The following is a 20,943-nucleotide window of genomic DNA, read 5'->3' as shown; positions in this document are numbered from 1 at the left end:
GAGGTGTAACAGGCTCAGTGGGAGGTGTGCCTGGCTCAGTGGGAGGTGTGTTTGGCTCAGTGGGAGGTGTAACAGGCTCAGTGGGAGTAGTAACAGGCTCAGTGGGAGCAGAGGGCCAGATAAGATGCGTATTTGCGTAAAAAACGCATGACAAAAATGAAAATACGCATGACTTAAAATTGTGTTGAGTATAAAAAACTCCTGACTAAATTCAGATTACGCTTCATGTGCAATTTCAATGCGTATTAGCCGTTCAAACATGCATATACCGTAAATTCATGTAAACATGACTGGTTTCCGTCATTTTGCCAACACCGGTAAAAACGTAGTGACATCAGCATCTATGTAAAGAATGTGGTTCCCGACCTAATGTACTCCTCAGTCAAAACGGTATCATTTCATGTTGGCCCACGATAAAGGCCGATGTTGACACAACGGGCTCCCGTTGCATTGTTGAGAATCGATATACGCTTATGGTGAAAACATTTGACATCACATTCGATAAAATCCGAATCGCCCAACTTCAAGCATATAATTTTTGCTATCAGTTCATCTCTTGTGTGGCACTATGGAAAAACCTTTTACCTTCAAGCACTTTTTAAATGGCGCCAAAATACATAATAAACAAGCAAATTTGTTGAATTGATATCCCCGCCAATATGCTTCTGGACACAAAAGTGTTATGTTTGACACTAAAAAAAGCATTTTTTTGAAGATACAAAGGGCCATAACTCTGTTATTATCAGATGGTGTACACCTCTTCTGCATATCATACGAAGTTTCAATGAAATACGCCAAAGCACTTCCAAGATATGGCTCCTGACACAAAAGTGACGGACGGACAGCCGCTCGGACAGCGCCAAAACAATATCCCTCTGCCTCTGGCGGGGCATATATACTCATACCAAGTTTCAATGAAATCGGCAAAAGCACTTCCAAGATATGGCTCCTGACACAAAAGTGCCTAAAGTAAAAAGCATTTTTTAAAGATACAAAGGGCCATAACTCTGTTTTTAACAGATGGTATACAATGCCATTTGGCATGCATCATCCTCTTATGCATATATCTACTCATACCAAGTTTCAATGAAATCCGCCAAAGCACTTCCAAGATATGGCTCCGGACACAAAAGTGCCTATAGTAAAAAGCATTTTTTCAAGATACAAAGGGCCATAACTCTTTTTTTAACAGATGGTGTACAATGACATTTGGCGTGCATCATCCTCTTATGCATATATAAACTCGTACCAAGTTTCAATGAAATCCGCCAAAGCACTTCCAAGATATGGCTCCGGACACAAAAGTGCCTATAGTAAAAAGCATTTTTTCAAGATACAAAGGGCCATAACTCTGTTATTAACAGATGGTGTACAATGCCATTTGGCGTGCATCATCCTCTTATGCATATATATACTCATACTTAGTTTCAATGAAATCCCCAAAAGCACTTCCAAGATATGGCTCCGGACACAAAAGTGCCGGACGGACAGCCGGACGGACAACGCCAAAACAATATCCCTCCGCCTCTGGCGGGGGATAACAAGTTTTGTAGGCCAAGCTCAGAAGATTTTGATCGTGGCTGTACAGTGTGTACTTAACAGTGGCTTGCCAAATCAAGACGGAAAAAGAGATTAATGGCTGCTTATAAGCCAAGGGCAAAAAAAACAAGAGGGCCATGATGGCCCTGTATCGCTCCACTGTTTTTTTATGCGAAAAAAACGCGCAATGCGCATGGGTTGAAATGTACTCAAGCATGTGACTTTCTCTGTCTATCCCTCGTCCCATTGGACGCTTAAAGTTGGAAGGGTGAGCATTTTTATATATGGAAAAAGTTACTACCGTGTTAACTAAACAGACTAAAAAGCCTGTGAATTGTTCCTTTGAAGCACAGTCCCATTGCTTATAACGCAGGTACATTTATCTCTCCAAAAGATATTGTCGTTCTTTCTATTTCACATATTTTTAGATGCTGAAGATCAAATATACGCATTTAATTTGAAACAGATTCACAAGACCCGTAGGAATCAAAATGCCTTAACACTTTACCAAACTACACATTTTGGACTTTCCAAATTTGAAAAAAGTTGCAGACGACAATTAAATTGTAATGGAATATTAAGGAAATAATCAGGTAGGGTAGAAATAATTGTGATAAAAGGAGAAATTGCTCATCTTGAGAAAATTCTCATTTTATCATAATTTTTTATAAAGTCGTCAGCTATAAACCCGTAAAATCCTGTTGGTGTTTGGTAAAGGGTTAATAATCTCTGGTTCCTTCTTAAGAGCCTTTCACACATTTATAACAAATACAATAGTAGCATCTTTCTTTGTAAAGAATCATCTCAAACAAGGGCTGTTTGTAAAACATGCATGCCCCCCCATATGGGCTGTCAGTTGTAGTGGCAGCAATTGAGTGAATACATTTTTTGGCACTGTGACCTTGACCTTTGACCTAGTGACCTGAAAATCAATAGGGGTCCATCTGTGAGTCATGATTAATGTACCTATGAAGTTTCATGATCCTAGGCGTAAGCTTTCTTTAGTTATCATCCGGAAACCATTTTTTTGTGTGAAGTCACAGTGACCTTGACCTTTGACCTAGTGACCTGAAAGTCAATAGGGGTCATCTGCAAGTCATGATAAATGTACCTATGAAGTTTCATGATCCTAGGCGTAAGTGTTCTTGAGTTATAATCCGGAAACCATTTTTCTAAGTTGAGTCACCGTGACCTTTGACCTAGTGACCTGAAAATCAATAGCGTTCTTGAGTTATCATCCAGAAAACATTTTACTATTTCGGGTCACAGTGACCTTGACCTTTCACCTGAGAATCAATAGGGGTCATCTGCGAATCATGATCAATGCAACTATGAAGTTTCATGATCGCATAAAACGTTCTTGAGTTATCATCCGGAAACCATTTTACTATTTCCGGTCACCGTGACCTTGACCTTTGACCTAGTGACCTGAAAATCAATAGGGTTCATCTGCGAGTCATGATCAATGTACCTATCAAGTTTCATGATCATAGGCATAAGCGTTCTTGAGTTATCATCCGGAAAACATTTTACTATTTCGGGTCAACGTGACCTTGACCTTTGACCTAGTGACTTCAAAATCAGCAGGGGTCATCTGCGAGTCATGATCAATGTACCTTTGAAGTGTCATGATCCTAGGCCTAAGCGTTCTTGAGTTATCATCCAGAAACCATCTGGTGGACGGACATACAGATGACGGACGGACCGACATGTGCAAAACAATAAACACCCTCTTCTTCGAAGATGGGCATACATATAATTAACAACCCACACATCCCTTAGACCAAAGGCCTGAGAATATTATGATAATCTTAAGATTATTTCTTATATTTATAAATGTATTTAATTAAGTAATACATATGACTTCTAAGATCAATTCATAACTTATATTAAGAAAATTATAAAATGATCAGAAATTTATATAGATCGTTGAGCAATTGACAATCATATCTCCACAATTCATGAATCACAATTCACAAATGGAACAATGAATCATTAGTTATTAAAAAGCAGCATATAGACAGTTAAGAACATTGCACTTCATTAATTCCAACACCTTCTCTTGGATACAAAGTTTGAGTTTACAATGCAGAATCATATATTGACTTTTATGGAAATAATTATGTTCATGGAAGTTGTGTTGTAAAATCAATAAGATATTATTAAACTGGTTTAAACACTACAAAAAAGACATTAAATAAATATGTCATCCGAAATTTTTTTATCTGGATATATGGTCACTTTAGACATATTTATATAAATCCCGACTTTTTTTAGGTTTATAAGAAAAACATTCAGAACACATGTTCTTACTTCAATTCCTTTGTAAGCAGTCACCATCTGATCTAAAATGGCACTAAATGACAAGGTTTTATCTCATGTTTACAAGATGTTGTTGTTGTTGTTGGTCACAGCCACACGGCCGCAGTAATCTCCTCTGGTAAACGTCATATGTTCAGTTTTGTGACCTCCCGGGACAGGGTCAAATTTGAGCCCTGGGGAATAATTTGAACAAATTTGGTAGAGAACTATTAGATATCACAACATACCAAATTTAGTAGCCCTAGGCTCTATAATTAAGAACAAGAAGATGTTTGAAGTTTGCACAAAATAGGCCTTATTTAAGCATATGTTCATTTTTGTGACCCCTGGGGCAAGGTCTAATTTGTTCCCAGGGGCATAATTTGAAAAAACTAAGTAGAGAACTATTAGATGTCACAACCTACCAAATTTGATAGAAATAGGCCCAATGGTTATGGACAAGAAGATTTTTATAGTTTGCACAAAATGGGCCCAATATAAGCATATGTTCAATTTTGTGACCCCTGGGGAACGGTCAAATTTGATCCCAGGGGCTTAATTTGAACAAACTTGGTAGAGGACTATAAGATGTCATTACATACCAAATTTGGTAGCCCTATGCCATACGGTTATGGACTAGAAGATTTTTAAAGTTTGCACAAAATAGGACTTATATATGCAAATTTTCGATTTTTTGACCCCCCAGGGCGGGGTCAAATTTGACCCCAGGGGCATAATTTGAACAAACTTGGTAGAGGACTATTAGATGTCACTACATACAAAATTTGGTAGCCCTAGGCCCAATGGTTATGGACAAGAAGATTTTTAAAGTTTTCACAAAATAGGCCTTATATAAGCAAATTTTCAATTTTTTGACCCCCCGGGGCAGGGTCAAATGTGACCCCAGGGGCATAATTTGAACAAACTTGGTAGAGGACTATAAAATGTCACTACATACCAAGTTTGGTAGCCCTAGGCCCAATGGTTCTTGACAAGAAGATTTATAAAGTTTGCACAAAATAGGCCTTATATAAGCAAATTTTCAATTTTTTGACCCCCAGGGGCAAAGTCAAATTTGACCCCAGGGGCATCATTTGAACAAATTTGAAAGAGGTTCACCACAGGAACATTCCTGAGAAATTTCATCAGAATTGGACCAGTAGTTTAGGAGAAGAAGATGTTTTAAGAAAAAGTTAACGCACGCACGCACACACGAAGGACACAGGACCATGACAAAAGCCCCGCTGGCCTTTGGCCAGTGGAGCTAAAAATCAGAAAAAAAAACTGTTACACATAAGTGATTGCTTTCTTGTGTACAAGACTGCTTGTTATAGCTAGTTAACATTACATGTACAATTTATTATTAATTCTAATCCTTTGAACATAAATACTCCTTAAAATTATCGGATTTTGATTTTTACTCATCATTTAAAAATTTCATGAGTGAAATACGCCTCGGCTGAAAAAAATTATCTGGAGCTATGAGTGGGAGGTGTATCTGTCTCTTTGGGGTGTGTATCAAGCCCAGTGGGAGGTGTGCCCAGCTCAGTGGGACATGTATCAAGCAGCATTTTTTTTCACCTGTTTGGGAACAGGTCCTGTCCCCTAGAAATTGGGAATTTTTGAGTCGCGAAATCCTTCAAATTGGGAATTTTCGCGTCGTGAAATCCATCAAATTGGGAAATATCAAGAATCATACAAATACATCAACTGGAATCTATTTTATGTAGTAAACAATGCTTTTATACACTATCAATGGCATTCTGGGATAGGGTAGATCATAAGTCTGTATAACAAATACCAGTTTATGAAAAAAAATATTAAGAACTGGTTTTCCAAATAGAATTAATGGGTATTGCCGCAATATAACTGAAAATTGTTTAAAATGGCATAAAGCCCAATTGAACAATTACTTTGTGTGGCAATTTGAGATAACTTGTCTAAATTAAAAGGACCAGCAGATGACCAATGTTATAATGGAAAACAGAAATTTAGGTGGCTAAATTTATGCTTGGCTGATTTTGTTTTGTTCTTTCTTCAAGTAGTATTTTGAATTGTGACTCATTTTCTGGCTATTTATATAAAAACCACGATGCGAGTGTGCAAAATCGTCGGAAGTTGTTGACTATTTACTTCGCCGCGAGTATTTGAAGAGTAAAACGAGATTTCGGATTTCCATATTTGGGTTTGTTTACTACGTAAAGATGTCGCTACGAATAAAACCAAAACCCGGGAAAATATTTTGTCAAAGTCGGAATTTCGAAATATCTATCATTCTTTTCGGATAAGGGTTTTATTTTGTATATTGAATCTGTATTTAACGAGAACGTTCAATAAACAACTGTCACGAACATGTGAAACATTGTTATCGAAGCGTACAAAACAAGGTCAATTTTACTACTATTGCCTTATTTGGTTGACTGTTTCCCCGCCAGCATTCAATAATGCCGCATTATGTATATTGACTGGGGAACAGTCAACTTGGTAGCTAGGTGGCTCCACCTATCGGAAGTTGTGTCGGCCTCATTCTAAAAGAACAACAACAACTACAACAACAACCGTTTCCTTTTCATACTTGTTTATTAACTTCTGAAGTCGTTTTGAGACAAAAAAGATTTTCGAATCGATACGAGGCCGTTTTTATATAAACTATTTGGGATAAGACCGTTTTCTAAATTGGGAAGGGTCCGTCGGCGATTTTGGGACCAGGTCCGGTCCCGATTGGGAACAGGGCAGTTTACCGGACCCGTTCAAAGAAGGGAAAAAAACGCTGTCAAGCTCAGTGGGAGGTGTATCAGGCTCAGTGGGACATGTATCAGGCTCAGTGGGACGTGTGTCGGGTTCAGTGGGACGTGTATCAGGCTCAGTGGGACGTGTATCAGGCTCAGTGGGACATGTATCAGGCTCAGTGGGACATGTATCGGGCTCCGGGGGAGGTGTATCAGGCTCAGTGGGACATGTATCGGGCTCAGGGGGAGGTGTATCAGGCTCAGTGGGACCTGTATCAGGCTCAGTGGGACGTGTATCAGGCTCAGTGGGACGTGTATCGGGTTCAGTGGGATGTGTATCGGGTTCAGTGGGACGTGTATCAGGCTCAGTGGGACCTGAATCAGGCTCAGTGGGACATGTATCGGGCTCAGGGGGAGGTGTATCAGGCTCAGTGGGACATGTATCAGGTTCAGTGGGAGGTGTATCAGGCTCAGTGGGACCTGTATCAGGCTCAGTGGGACATGTATCGGGCTCAGTGGGAGGTGTATCAGGTTCAGTGGGACGTGTTTCAGGCTCAGTGGGATGTGTATCAGGCTCAGTGGGAGGTGTATCAGGCTCAGTGGGATGTGTTTCAGGCTCAGTGAAAGGTGTATCAGGCTCAGTGGGATGTGTTTCAGGCTCAGTGGGAGGTGTATCAGGCTCAGTGGGATGTGTGCCAGGCTCAGTGGGAAGTATATCAAGTGGGAGGTGTATCAGTGGGAGGTGTATCAGTGGGAGGTGTATCAGTAGGAGGTGTATCAAGGTCACCTTGCTGTTGGCCTCTTCACTCAGCTCCTCCTGGGTCTCTTTAAGCCTCCGTTTGTACAGCTCTGTCTTGCGGTCACACTCATTGATGAAGCTCTGCAGGTGCTCCATGGCCTAATAAACATTCGATTCATATATTGTAAAACCAAATGTATGTCTTATTTTCTCAATCTAACTTGTAAGTTATAATTTTTATCAGCAGATTGTCAACAATATTAATCTAAAAAATCTTATCTAAGAAATCTTGCTTCGTTAAGAGAAATGATATCAATTATGAAACTTATTTTAACATTTTGAAAACATGTTCCAAAACTGAATATACAATTATTGTAAATCAGGATTTTGTTGACAAGGCTCATACATAAAAAACTTACATCAATGTCATAGAAGTAATCTTTCTTCTTCGAGGCATTTTCAAAGTCAGCTCGCAAGGCTACATCATGATATTTTGGACAATCTCCAAGGTCCATCCGCTGTTCATGAATGCATATACATGTATATTCTAAATGTCAGTAAGAAGGGTTTAGCAATTTTGACATTAGTAACAATTTTAAAAAGACCTTGTGATCAAATGCAATTAAATCTTAACACTTTAACAGTGTTCATGCTAGCACACTCACTGAAGGTCTGTGGTAAAGTAAAATGAAAAATTGGCACAAATATTTTATGCATTTATATGATCTTGCAAGTAGGACAATTTATAAGTTCACTACAATATAATTAATTTGGGCAAGTGCTCTTTAAAAAGACTGCTTTCATCTTCTATTGTTTCCTTTAGAATAATTTGATTAATGCTTTGACATGCTGTCCAGCTACACCAATTGCAATTTTTAATAAGCTGTAGGACCTACCGTGCTTGATAGTATATCATGGGGACAGCAGCCTAGTAGAAAACTCTTACATACGCGAGGGTCATCAAATTTCATGGCACATCTAGAGGCATCACCTAGAAATATTCACGAGCTAAATGATGTAGAATGTGTGGGAATAATATCACCATCTGGAGGATATTAAGCTTCATGATTTCAACAATAAAACTGATAGGAACAGCACTAATTTTTAATAAAGCAGGATAAGATTTTTATTATGAAGCTGAAATTATACATTTGCATTTGCAAGCTTAGATGCAGCACATGATTGAAGGTTTGGTTGTAGGCACTACATTCACTGGTTTTATCGTTACTGGGTAACACCTACAGTGGCAAAAAACAACAGTTTTTCAAAATTCATTCACAAAATTGCCAGCATTTTTGGCAACAGCATTGGCTATGGAAAAAAACTTTTAGATATTTGGAAATACAATATTCAGTGTAGAAATAAAATAAAAATAGTTTACTCAATTTCCTGATTTTGTTCTTGTTGGGAACTAGCAGTAATGATGTTTGTGATTTAGTCATGTTTGCAATAAAAAAAAAATGAACTGGATTAAGGAACATAACTTATTATAAACAAGAGATGTGTTTGTCAGAAACACAATGCCCCATATTGCGCCGCTTTGAAGCCATATATTGACCTTTGACCTTGAAGGATGACCTTGGCCATTCACCACTCAAAATGTGCAGCTCCATGAGATACACATGCATGCCAAATATCAAGTTGCTATCTTCAATAATGCAAAAATTATTGCAAAACTTTAACCAAGGTTAAAGTTTTGGGACACACACAATGAATGAATGAATGACAGACAGGCCAAAAACAATATGCCCCCGATCTTTCGATCCGAGGGCATAAAAAAGAGTCAAAGACAAGAATAGCTTGCAAAAATCCTGGTTAATAAGTGCACAACTAGAAACATGATATCATAAATGAAATATGCATATGGCTCACATCACATTCTGTACATACCAACAGCAAACAATCTGAAAAAGAACGAAATATTGCAAGAGCATCAATTCCTATCTACTGGCACTTGAATTTTATACATACACTTCCCGGCTCTGCCACCATCCACCTTTGGAAAGAATGGTCAATGACAATGTTGTGTTAATTATCTGATAGGATAGAATGCTACAACAGAGATACGTACGCTATTACTGCAGCAAGAAACAAGCCAACCATTTGAAGACCCTCCTTTCTTGTAAAACAGACTTACATCTTCTATATGTATAAAAAAGTGTATGAAACAGTGAAATGAGACATATCCCATTATCATGTTTTTTAAATACATACAGTTCTTTAGGCTGGACTCTTTCCTCTTTTAATGCTTAGCTTGGAAATGCTTACATACCCATTCCCGATCTGATGGCGTTCTGATGGGTAAATTAACCATTGAGACTGACATTTCATAGACTGGTTAAATGCATTCTAATTTATAACTACACATTTTAAACAGACACACGGATGTATAAAAATTGCTTAAAAATATTCTTTACTTTTAAAACAATTATAGTTCAATACACACTGTGCTCAAAGAATCTGTTCCAGGTAAAAGGACAGGATTTTTTTCAAAACCCCTGAAAATAAACTTGTCTGTTTCACAGAGAATTCGCCCAAAATGCAAAAGCAATATTGAATAATGTACACAAAGTACATATGTACCCATTCATTGATTCAATAATGAAAATTGTATGAATGTTAAAAAAAGACAGTAAAAATGTCCATAAAACTGTTTTTTATGTTACCACAAACAAAATATTGTCAAAAAATTTACTCTTAAGTCACATTTCAAAGAAATTCATAATATCAACATTTTCCTGAAACGTTTAAGGTTATTTGAACTCACAGCTCAGACCGACGCCATCAGCCTTTCATATATTCTTGAAATCTCAGCATACGATAGGCCCCTTAAAAAGTAAACATCAGGAAATGGTCATTTTGTTGGCTTGAATACAAAATATTGATAATTATAAACATCAAATATAATCTATATTCTAATAAACTATACACATATTTTTTGTGTAGGCTTGATATCACTGGTGACTTAAAAAGTAACAACGCAGAGATTTTTTTTTCCTTACTGAAGTAAGTAAAGATAAAAAGCAATTTCCAAATACAGGGAAATATATTAATTTCCCAATTGCTGTCTGAAATATTCTCAAAATGAAGGAAAGTTTAGCCAATACCGTTACAAAACCTCATTATCCGCAAGAGAACGAAAAATGAACAGTGAACATTTCATCCAAAAGGCATGTTAAAGAATATCCAAGACGGGTTGGTGTAATTCAATACTATAATAAAGCAATTAAATACTCCAACTATTCCCAAACTCCCAAAAATGCCCTTCCCCCTCAGTGATTTTTTTTGCTAAAAATTACCGCCCATTTTTGGCTGCTTCCCAATCGCAAAAATCAACGTTTTCCCCAAAAAGCTGACCAAAATTTCCCCAAAAAAGCCCAATTCCCCCCCCCCCAATTTTTTTTTTTTTAAAGAAAAAAAGTCTCTTATGACTTATGATTTCTAAACTCTAGATCTCAACTTTTTATTTAAACATCCTGCAAAATATGCATATACATTTAGTTTAGTCCTTTTTGTTGATAAATAATTCCCAAATTTGCCACTTTCATCAATTAAAACTAGTGTTTTTCCCAGGCCATTTTAGCGTGGCGAAAAGCCACGCCGCCTTCACGGATAGCCACTCTGCCCTTTTGAAAGGAAAATTTCGCCACGCGCCTTTATCGATAACATCTTTATTGCCTTATGACCTAACTTGGTTGCAAAATCAGCGTCTTTGATTGTCTGTGATGCTCCGACTGTGCTTGATTTACTCGAGAGACATCAACATCTAATAGACTATATTAATTGAGCAGATTTAATCTATTACAGTGCTCGATTTATAGGTAGGTCTTACTGACTGCTCCAAAGCTGTGAATTAGTCATGCGTGAATAACCCCGTGTCAGTATCAAGCGATAATGCCAGAGGCTATGTTAAACCAAGCACACTTTTCGCTCGGCAATGTGTACTCCTCCACGACAAAATCGTTACTTCGGAGACTTTTGATGAAAAACTCGATGTTATTCTCGTGGCAATTGTGCATTGCATGCATTATTCAGTTATATCAAAACATATATATTTTTACGCATAATTACATTTAAAAACACAAACAACTTTATTCTTTATCATTTTCGTCTTTAAGATAATTAGATCTAATTATTGAAATAATTACTGAGACGTATACTAATTTAACAAAATGCGAATCGCATATACGATTTAACGTTGCTATGCGCACCTGTCGCTTACATCATTTGACATTTTAACAACATGGCGGACTATACAGAATTTAATTGTGACTCGGCAAAAATGGCAAATAACGTCGTAACCGATCGAATTAACGATGGAGTTTATACATTAAGAAGGAATTAATGAAATGTCTGTGATAATCAACGATGCATAAAAATGTTTTAGACAGCAACAACATTATTTATTTATTTGTAATCTACTCGGTGGATGTATGTCACGGAAACGAGTGTTTGCATATTGTTAGCGATCAATTTACTCGCAATGTTATTTTAAACATCTGGCAAAATTATTGTTAGAAAACGGGATAAGACAAACATGGTTTCATTTATATGTTAGTGGATCTGTGTATAATCAGATTCATATGCATTTATTGCTTTATTGTGTTTGTCGTGCTGTACAGTTCATTGAAACAGCATGGAACTTAAATGTACATCGCAAGGTAAATATATATTCATAATAATCATAGTAAGTTAAATACTTAGTACATCAAATGTGCTTGTTTATATGCTTTTTTTTCCACAACTGCTTCTGATGCGATTACATGTTTCCCCATAATTCAGGTATTCAGGGAACGTTTTTGCCCTTTTCTGCCTAAACTGCGCGCTAAAATGCCCTTTTTGAAAGTAATGCGCCATGCCCCTTTGCCCCCCTGAGAAAAGCACTATAAAACAATCCCAATTTGACCAGACTCCTTTTCCCAAAATGGCTTGAAAAACCCCTGAACATGCACTTAAGAACAATTTTAATTCTGTTACTTATAATCCTATTTATAATGGTTATTTTTTCCCAATTCCATGGTTTATCGTGCAATTTTTCCCAATATCATGGTTCCAAATTCAAATGGCAAAGGCTGTAACAAATAAAAGCAAAAAAAAATCACTGCCCCTTAAAGAATCTAAAGCGTAAGTAGACTGAGATTAAGCAAAGTTAAGAACTATTTGTAAAATTATTTTGACATAGAAAGGGAGGAAGTCAGCTGAAAGGACGAAAAATCACACCCCTGCAATTTGAAGATTTCATGACACAATTTAAGATTTTAGCGCAAAGTTTTCCCAAATGGCGCTGTATCTGTATTTTTCCCAAGTGGGTAAAAAATCGCTGCAACATAACTTGTAGATAACTTCAAAGTGTTTAAGATACACATACTAAAATTACCAATTAGTATATTAACCATACCATATCATTATGTATTTTAAAAAAATTGTCTACAACTGAGGCCAAAAAAAAGATTCATGTACAGTATTACCTAAGTCAGTTACTAAGTATGCATCCCATGTGTCAAACATTGATTAAATCAATAGTTTAACAAGATCATTTACATAAATATATGCCAATTGTAAAAAATGGACCCAATATTTTTTGGCTGATTCTGTACTCAACTTCCACTTTCAGGGAAAAAACATCTTTGGAAAGTTTGTTGATAATTCAGTAAAAAGTGAATGAGCAAAGTAAGTTGAATTGGAAAGTTTTGAATTTCTTGTATGAACTAGGATGCAATAACTTATATGTGTCTTGCACAATTTAGCTGGTTATCTATCTTGGCCTCCTTTTCAGTGATTTTTTTGCCCCTATTTGCAGCCTCTTTCAGGATGTTTCCCAGTTGCAAAGAGTAAAAAAATTGCTGTTTCCCAAGGTAACTTTTTTATTGTCAAACAAGATGTGTTTGTGAAACACAATGTCCCCCTATATGACGTTTGACCTTGAAGGATGATCTTGACCTTGACCCTTCACCACTCAAAATGTGCAGCTCCATGAGATACACATGCATTTCAAATATAAAATTGCTAGCTTCAATATTGCAGAAGTGACATTACATGAGCAATTTTGACCCATATATTTGACCTTGAAGGATGACCTTGACCTTTCACCACTCAAAATGTGCAGCTCCATGAGATACACAGGCATGCCAAATATCAAGTTGCTATCTTCAATATTGCAAAAGTATTCATAAAAAAGCGATTTGGGCCACATATATTTGACCTCTGACCTTGAAGGATGACCTTGACCTTTCACCACTCAAAATGTGCAGCTCCATGAGATACACATGCATGCCAAATATCAAGTTGCTATCTTCAATATTGCAAAAGTATTCATAAAATAAGCGATTTGGGCCACATATATTTGACCTCTGACCTTGAAGGATGACCTTGACCTTTCACCACTCAAAATGTGCAGCTCCATGAGATACACATGCATGCCAAATATCAAGTTGCTATCTTCAATATTGCAAAAGTATTCATAAAATGAGCGATTTTGGCCTCATATATTTGACCTCTGACCTTGAAGGATGACCTGGAGTGGACCTTTCACCACTCAAAATGTGCAGCTTCATGAGATACACATGTATGCCAAATATGAAGTTGCTATCTTCAATATAGCAAAAGTTATTGCAAAATGTTAAAGTTGGCGCAAACCAACCAACAGACAGGGCAAAAACAATATGTCCCCCACTACTATAGTGGGGGACATAAAAATCTGACCAAAATTTCTAAAAAATATGCCAAACTTTTCCAATAAACTTAATGTTTGGTTTATTGAGTTTATTATACAGCAATTTAATTCCCCAGCACGTAATAATATAAATTTTAGAAAGCAGTTAAACATGAACTTATAGACACCCTCTGACAGAAATTTCCCCTTAAACAATGATATCTAAAAGAACTAAAATAATACAAGTTAATCTGATCCAGTGTAGAAAATATGAAAAATCAGTGTCCGACAAATCCATTGCCCGGAGCCCGGGGGCTACCGAAATTTTTCATTGGGCTACTGAAATTTTCCAGCTGACGCCCGCCGGGCTACTATAAATCTATAAAAGCGGTAGCCCGGTTTATTGACAGACATACGTAGAAAAAACACGCTGACCATGTGTTTGTACACTGTGTATTGCTTATAATCCGATAAAGTGCAATCAATTATCTAATCAGTCACCGATCACTTGCGGTAATGTCTTAAACAGTAACAGTGTACTAATATTTTAATCACCCAATTAGAATCAACATTTGTCGTCTGCTAATAATATAATGAGAGCCGATTGGATAGTTGGCGCACATGATGCAACATCATTTCGCAGTTTGGAATTCTTTGTTAACCGCAACAATGAGTAATAGTGACAACGTTTTTGATGTCGTTAAATATCCAAGGACGCCGAACATTAAATAAATCAAAACAAGAGCGGATTCTTCAAAACGGTAACGAAACCGAAAATGAATATTTATAACAAGGGTGTGAACGCGGTTAACAACTGCTAATAAGTTTGCATTGTCAATTAATAATTGGATTAATCGACTGTTTATCAATAATCCCATATATGCCCCATTTATATTTTTAAAACCAAATTATGGGTGGGTAATATAGACGATAAGAGTCATAAACACAAACGTTTGAAATTTTCTAAAGTGTCAAATGAATTTCGGCATATGGTTCTATTTAAAGATATGATGAAATAAGCTCCCAATCAGGACCGTTGTATTGCAACATGCGTAAATCACCTGCCACGGTTTGCACGCGTTGTGCACAGCTATTTATGGTTACAAAATTCTACATTTAAGAAATGAATTTCTTTGTCCAGATAAAAAGCGCGCGAAAATTGGCGTTGGTGTATTTATTTGTAAATAAAAATTTTGTAGCGGGTACAACATTGAGATCATTTAATTTCCATTAAAAGTTTCGTTGTGAATTTCAACTAATGTACCGGGGTATCTCACGAATTATTTGACATTGACATTTCCTCTTAATAAATATAATGTAAACACGCTGTATCGTTACCGTTACGCTGTATCAGTTCCTTCATTATTGAAACAATTATTGTATTGTATACTGACTGCACACAAGTGTCGTAACATACGGATGCAATACGTAAATTCGGACAGTACTAAAAGTCGGACACAAGTAAATAAATGATTTAATACTCTTGATTTCTTGAAACTCGGTATTTGTTGTTAAAAAGGGCAATTGCATTGATTAACACCATACGAGTCAATCGTATTGATCATCTTAACCCTTTATTTACGTTTACGACTTAACGTGCTGTCCGAATTTAAGTACACATACATGTGCACATACATACAGTACACGCCACGCGTTTTCCCCAAAAAACGCGCTCCCTCCGCGTGTTTTTTTCTGCTAGCGAGTGTTCACGCGGCGTTGGAAGAGCGAGGTGAACTCGATAAAACGCTTGGCGTTACGCCGCGTTCGCTAATTCCCGCGGCGTGTATTACTTTAGGCTAGTCGGTAAATGCAGACACTTTCCGTTCTTATCAGTGATCGCCGCGCAACGCCGCGTTAGCAGTGTGCTACTGGGCATGCCAAAAAATAAAAACATTGTTATAATAAATTGTTTAAATACTGTAGTACATGTATAAAAAGATAATTGTATAGAAAATTAAATACGTATAAAAATTATGTTTTTTAATTCACAGGTACGTCTACAATATGAATTAGTCTAATATAATACATTTGACAAATTAATATTTAAATCATAACACATACGACACAAGAATAAATGTTCCGTAAAATTTCCAAATGAGAATAATAATTAGTAATCCGAAACACACTACGATTTTTAATTGTTAACACGACGTTTACAAATGCTTCCAATATACAGTCATGTATATTTCCCGACAAAAGCGCGCGAAAATTATGCTGCAATGTACAAGGTCAAGGTACAATGTATACTCCTGCAAAGCGTGCGTGTATTGATTTTGTTGATACAAACTTTGTAGCGCAGAGAACATTGTTGATTTCGGTTAAAAGTTTCTTTGGTATTTATTAACGAAATCATATAGCGAATAAGTTGATATTTCCTCTAAAATAATTTCAAATCGAACACGCCGAATCTTTATCGTCACGGTATTTTAGTAGAGTAATTATTTTAACACAAATTGTACTGTAAACTGATTACAGAAGACATCTGGGCGGAACTGGATCTTAAGTGTTTGACGTTATGAAAACACGCAAAGCATGTCTACTGACCGATTGTGTAGACTGCTGTATAGGGTGTTTTGACAAAAGGGATTAACATGTGTGAATGTCACTCTGCCGATTAGGTCCATAATTACTGGTAAACATTGTTTAGAATGTCGACGCAACAAGAATACAACTGTGAATATTAAATGCAATTATCAACTCAATAGTTACCACCTTTTAGCAATCAATGGAATAACCTACAAACAAAGAGAAAATCAATGCATTAGCGAGCAGAGAATAGACTTTGTTCCGACAATTAAAACCATTCCTTATGCATTCGTTGAACGTGTTTACTTGAGTAAGTTATGCCTTTAGACAGGAAGCGGCTTTTCTTTGATTACGTCAAACTGTCAATTCACACAGATTTGCGAGATTTTTAGGGTCCTTGGTCATTTGTATACATGTTCATTATAGAAAATCACCTGCTAACATGAAAACTTTGGATTAAGTTATCAAAATAAAAACAATGTTGCAAACTGTGTTTATATTAATTGGTAAGTATTAGTTAAAAGACGACGTTTTGTGTGTCGTAAATCAACGAGTTTTCTATTCAACCACAACTACTTCTACAACCACGTCGGGATCGATCTATCTTGGTTGTTTTTTTTAATTGTAAATATTATACTACATGTACATGTATGTACTTGTAATAAATGTAATTTTATTTGAAAATAAGGAAGTCAAACAAAATTAAATTGATTGTTATCTCGTAAAACGCGGAGTTTCCCCCGCGTTGCCAACGCCGAGGGCCGCCGCGTCGGTTTATCAGTTTTGCCGATCGTTAACCGCCGCGTCCAAAATCATCCAAACGCCGCGTATAGCGGGATTTTCTGAATCTCCCTCCCGGTCGAAACCCGCGGAATATGGAGGGAAATTGGGGAAAACGCGTGGAGTGTACTGTATAATATCTACATGTAGTATATGATTTTCTTTGGTACATTTACATTTAAGTACTCGGTGTCTGTACTGTAACATTAATTTACGATATTGACTGTGTACATCAGACTACTTGCTGTTTTATGTATATGTATGTATACATATTATGTAAATGTAAATGAAGAAATAAAATAAAGATGAAAACCTGCCTCTTATCATTTTGTAGGAAAATTTTATGGGCTACCAAATATTTTTATTGGTAGCCCAGTGGGCTTCCTGAAAAATAAGAAATTTGTCGGACACTGGAAAAATATAGCTTATTTAAATTATCTTTTGCTTTGAATTTGTTTTAAAAACAGTAAAATATGTTCAATTGATTATTAATTATTAAAGACTTATTTTTCCTGAAAATTCGGTGTTTCATGCTATTTTATTCGCCTTAAAAAGACCAGGCACTTTCCCGAAAATCAGATTAAAAAAACCTCATATAGTTTAATTTTCCCTTATTTCATGGTCTTCTGCAATTTTTTTCTCAAAAAGGCACAGGCTGTAAAAAAAAAAGCAAAATCAGGGTTCTCAATAACTTTTGAGCCAACAAGCCCAAATGTAAAACCAAAAGGCCTTCTAGAGGTCCGAGGGGGCATGCTCCCCCTCAAAATTTTTTAATTGAGCACTTGATTTCCTGCAAATTTAGCCATTTTGTGCTTATTTTAGTGGTCAACCAGGCACTTAAAATTTAGCATTTGTGTGTGCATTTTATGAATTTTAGCTTTTTAAAGTTAACTAACAAATGATTAATGGAAAAAGCTCTTTATTACTTTTGTAAAATTTTAACTCAACATGTGATGAACAGAACGTCAAAAAATTTTACTGCTTTTTGACCGATTCCAATATGCGCCTTTTCATTGTTGGTGTTGTAATGAGTTAAGGGAGATAATGAAGCGACGCCTTTGCATAATAGCAAATAGAAGCAAAATTACGAAAGACACGAAAATTTCGAAAAGTCAATTTCCGATTTTCCAAATCTGAGCGGTTTTCAACTCTCCAAAATCTGATTGCAAACGGCCGATTTGGCTGGCTCTTATTGAGAACCCAGGAAAGAATACCACTGCACTTTAATTTTACAAACATCTGCATTAAGATTGATGCTGATTCAATTAAAACTGTACAAGAAAGAGAGTACTTTTCAGTTCTTAAGTTTAGAACATTTGCATCCCTTCATTAAGGGTTTGAAAAACTTACCAATCTAAATCTTAAAAGTTGGTTCGAAATTACTTATTAAGTTATTTCATAAATCATCCGGTACGGAACGAAGGTGGACGAATCGGTGAGTAAATCAACAACTCTTATAACTTACCATCTCGCGCAGTTCCCATAAGTTCATCGAGCATAGCTCGAACTTGATCATGGGCAGACATATTTAGACCGTTACAAGCTTCTAGATTAAAATCTTAGAATACTATTTCGTCACAATAGTAAGGAGATTCGTGTTTCGTTTGTAGATAAAAATGGCGTCGGTTCCCTCCTGTGCAAAATTCGGATATCTTCGTTTAACAGTTTATTTCCGGTTAAATATTCCACGATGCGATTGGAGTTATTAAACTTACACGTTAAATAAATAGTTCATTCCTATCTCATAATCGTTATCAATGTGTTAACAATATCCATTCTTTATTTAAAAAAGAAGTAGGTCAATTAGCTGCTGCGGGTATATTTATTGAATTACAAAGATATATGAGAAGGCTGCATGATTGCTTGGTGGGTGGGAGGTCTTATGATCACTGGCAGCGCCTTTAAAACTTTCACTATTTCACTTAATGTACTCTCTGACAGCGACGATTCATTAGTGGGATGGGAGCCATTAGTGGTCCTTACCAAGAAAGTAGTGATGGCAGATCTCTCACTGGTCGTTTCTAGATCTAATCATTCTGTCATGCACTATCAATTGAAGAGCAAACTATGTTGCAGGTATATATTGTTTTTCGTAAAAAATCGAAGAATCTATTGGATGTGATTTAAGCATTAAATGTTGGTTCTATTAATATTTAGTCGCCGTTGAGAAAATAGTGTGTACAGATTTTAACTGGGCGGGGCTCGAGCGATCAGTTGAGAAGTTTGACTCCAATTAATTATAACTTAAATTAAAGACATTCTCAACAAACACCAGTTAATGATTATTTTTGAAACCCCGCAGTAAACGTCGTCAACAACAAAAATGAAAGAAATACGCATATTGAACATACCTTAAATTGCTCTTTCATCGCGTGCAACTATAATAATCAATTATTAATAGATGATAAACACCATGATTGACCCCCATAAACGAAGTTTAAATCGAGAAGTGTTGACGTTATTCATATCAAATTTCGAATTTTGAAACATAAGGTTTTCGGTAAACTGATGGCTTTTGCAGTCAAAAAGAAAGCAATCGAATGGGCGAGCAGCGGGATATAAATGTGTTTTTTATGTCACAAACTTTGTTCACCAAGTGTGGATATTCAAAAAGCTAAGTATAATAAGCGGGAGTACACCGATAATTCGCACGAATTGTATTTTAGGGTCTTTTTTCCGATAATAATACTTTATTTACCTCGTCCATAGGTATGTGTAGGTCGAGGTCATCCTGCTTCATACCGTACATACATTTTTGTGTAAGTATGAGTAAACAATGTTGTTATCAATTGTTAGAATATAATATCCTTATACATACATATACACTATATCATCTACAAATGTTTAAACATCTTAACAAAGCAAATAAAGTATATCATAAAAAATGAAAAGCAAATGTAGTGTTATAGCGTCTTGGTCAAGGTCACTTTCAATGTCAATGGTCAAATTAAGAAAACCGTGCCTTTACTTTTTTGTCGGAGACAAAAATGAAACTCATTGTGAGACTTATCGTGAAAATAATTACAACAATGTGTGGGCCTATGTGTGTTATATTTAAAGATTTTTTATACTTTTGATATTGTAACGAATTGCTCCGTTTACGGATTGCTCTGTTAAAACCATGCTCCGTTTTACAGTATAAATGGTTATATACCCTACGTTGGACGTACACATTGTGCATTACTTCACGGTGATAAGGCGATTACCACAACTATTCCGCTCACCGTCAAAAGTGATTACTTCTGTCAAGAGCACCGTATCCTTCTGACCAAAAGAAACATGGCGGACGAAGCAATATCAGGTAAGTGGGTGACAAAACGTTTTATTATAAGACACTGCAAAATGATTGCCACTAGCGAAGCACTCCATCGAATTTCTGAACCAACATTTAAAAGTTGACCAGTCGTGAAAAATATAGCATGACTTTGAAATAGTGTTTACAAAAAGTCGTGTCGCGCTCGACACCATTCGTACTTGTGAGAAAAATGTAATAATCAGATGATTGTCGATGTGTCAGACCTGATGTAACAGACTTAAATCATTGTATATACATGTATATAAAGAACATGCCATATGAACCTGTTTATTTTAATATCTGTTAAAGGCCTAATTTTTGGTGAAAACATGCATCGCTTATACATAAATATCGATGCACCGCGCAACACTGATTATAAACA

At 36.4% G+C, this 20,943-nt stretch overlaps 1 protein-coding gene and 1 long non-coding RNA gene across 4 annotated transcripts in view; one reads left to right on the top strand and one right to left on the bottom strand.

The window, feature by feature from the left end:
• Positions 1-18,915, bottom strand: part of LOC127866143 (putative RNA-binding protein Luc7-like 1) — a 30,327-nt gene extending 11,412 nt beyond the window's left edge. Inside the window, exons 1-5 of one of the 3 annotated variants that reach the window (XM_052406559.1) lie at positions 18,732-18,893; positions 10,076-10,136; positions 8,205-8,299; positions 7,728-7,826; positions 7,357-7,467 (exon numbers count right to left, since the gene is read on the bottom strand). In XM_052406559.1, coding sequence (XP_052262519.1) covers positions 7,357-7,467; positions 7,728-7,826; positions 8,205-8,279 — 285 coding nt within the window. In that variant the 5' untranslated portion in view covers positions 8,280-8,299; positions 10,076-10,136; positions 18,732-18,893. Of the gene's footprint in view, positions 1-7,356; positions 7,468-7,727; positions 7,827-8,204; positions 8,300-10,075; positions 10,137-18,731 lie in introns of all 3 variants that reach the window. The other 2 variants (XM_052406558.1, XM_052406560.1) reach the window with 2 other exon arrangements.
• Positions 18,916-19,904: 989 nt separating this feature from the next.
• Positions 19,905-20,525, top strand: LOC127866160 (uncharacterized). The gene is made up of 2 exons (XR_008042875.1): positions 19,905-20,025; positions 20,404-20,525. It is a non-coding gene; the product is annotated as an uncharacterized LOC127866160 (long non-coding RNA).
• The last annotated feature ends 418 nt before the right edge of the window (positions 20,526-20,943 follow it).

This window comes from Dreissena polymorpha, chromosome 2 (assembly GCF_020536995.1).
Source record: "Dreissena polymorpha isolate Duluth1 chromosome 2, UMN_Dpol_1.0, whole genome shotgun sequence".
NCBI classification, from domain to species: domain Eukaryota; kingdom Metazoa; phylum Mollusca; class Bivalvia; order Myida; family Dreissenidae; genus Dreissena; species Dreissena polymorpha.
This window is presented reverse-complemented; position numbering and strand designations above follow the sequence as displayed.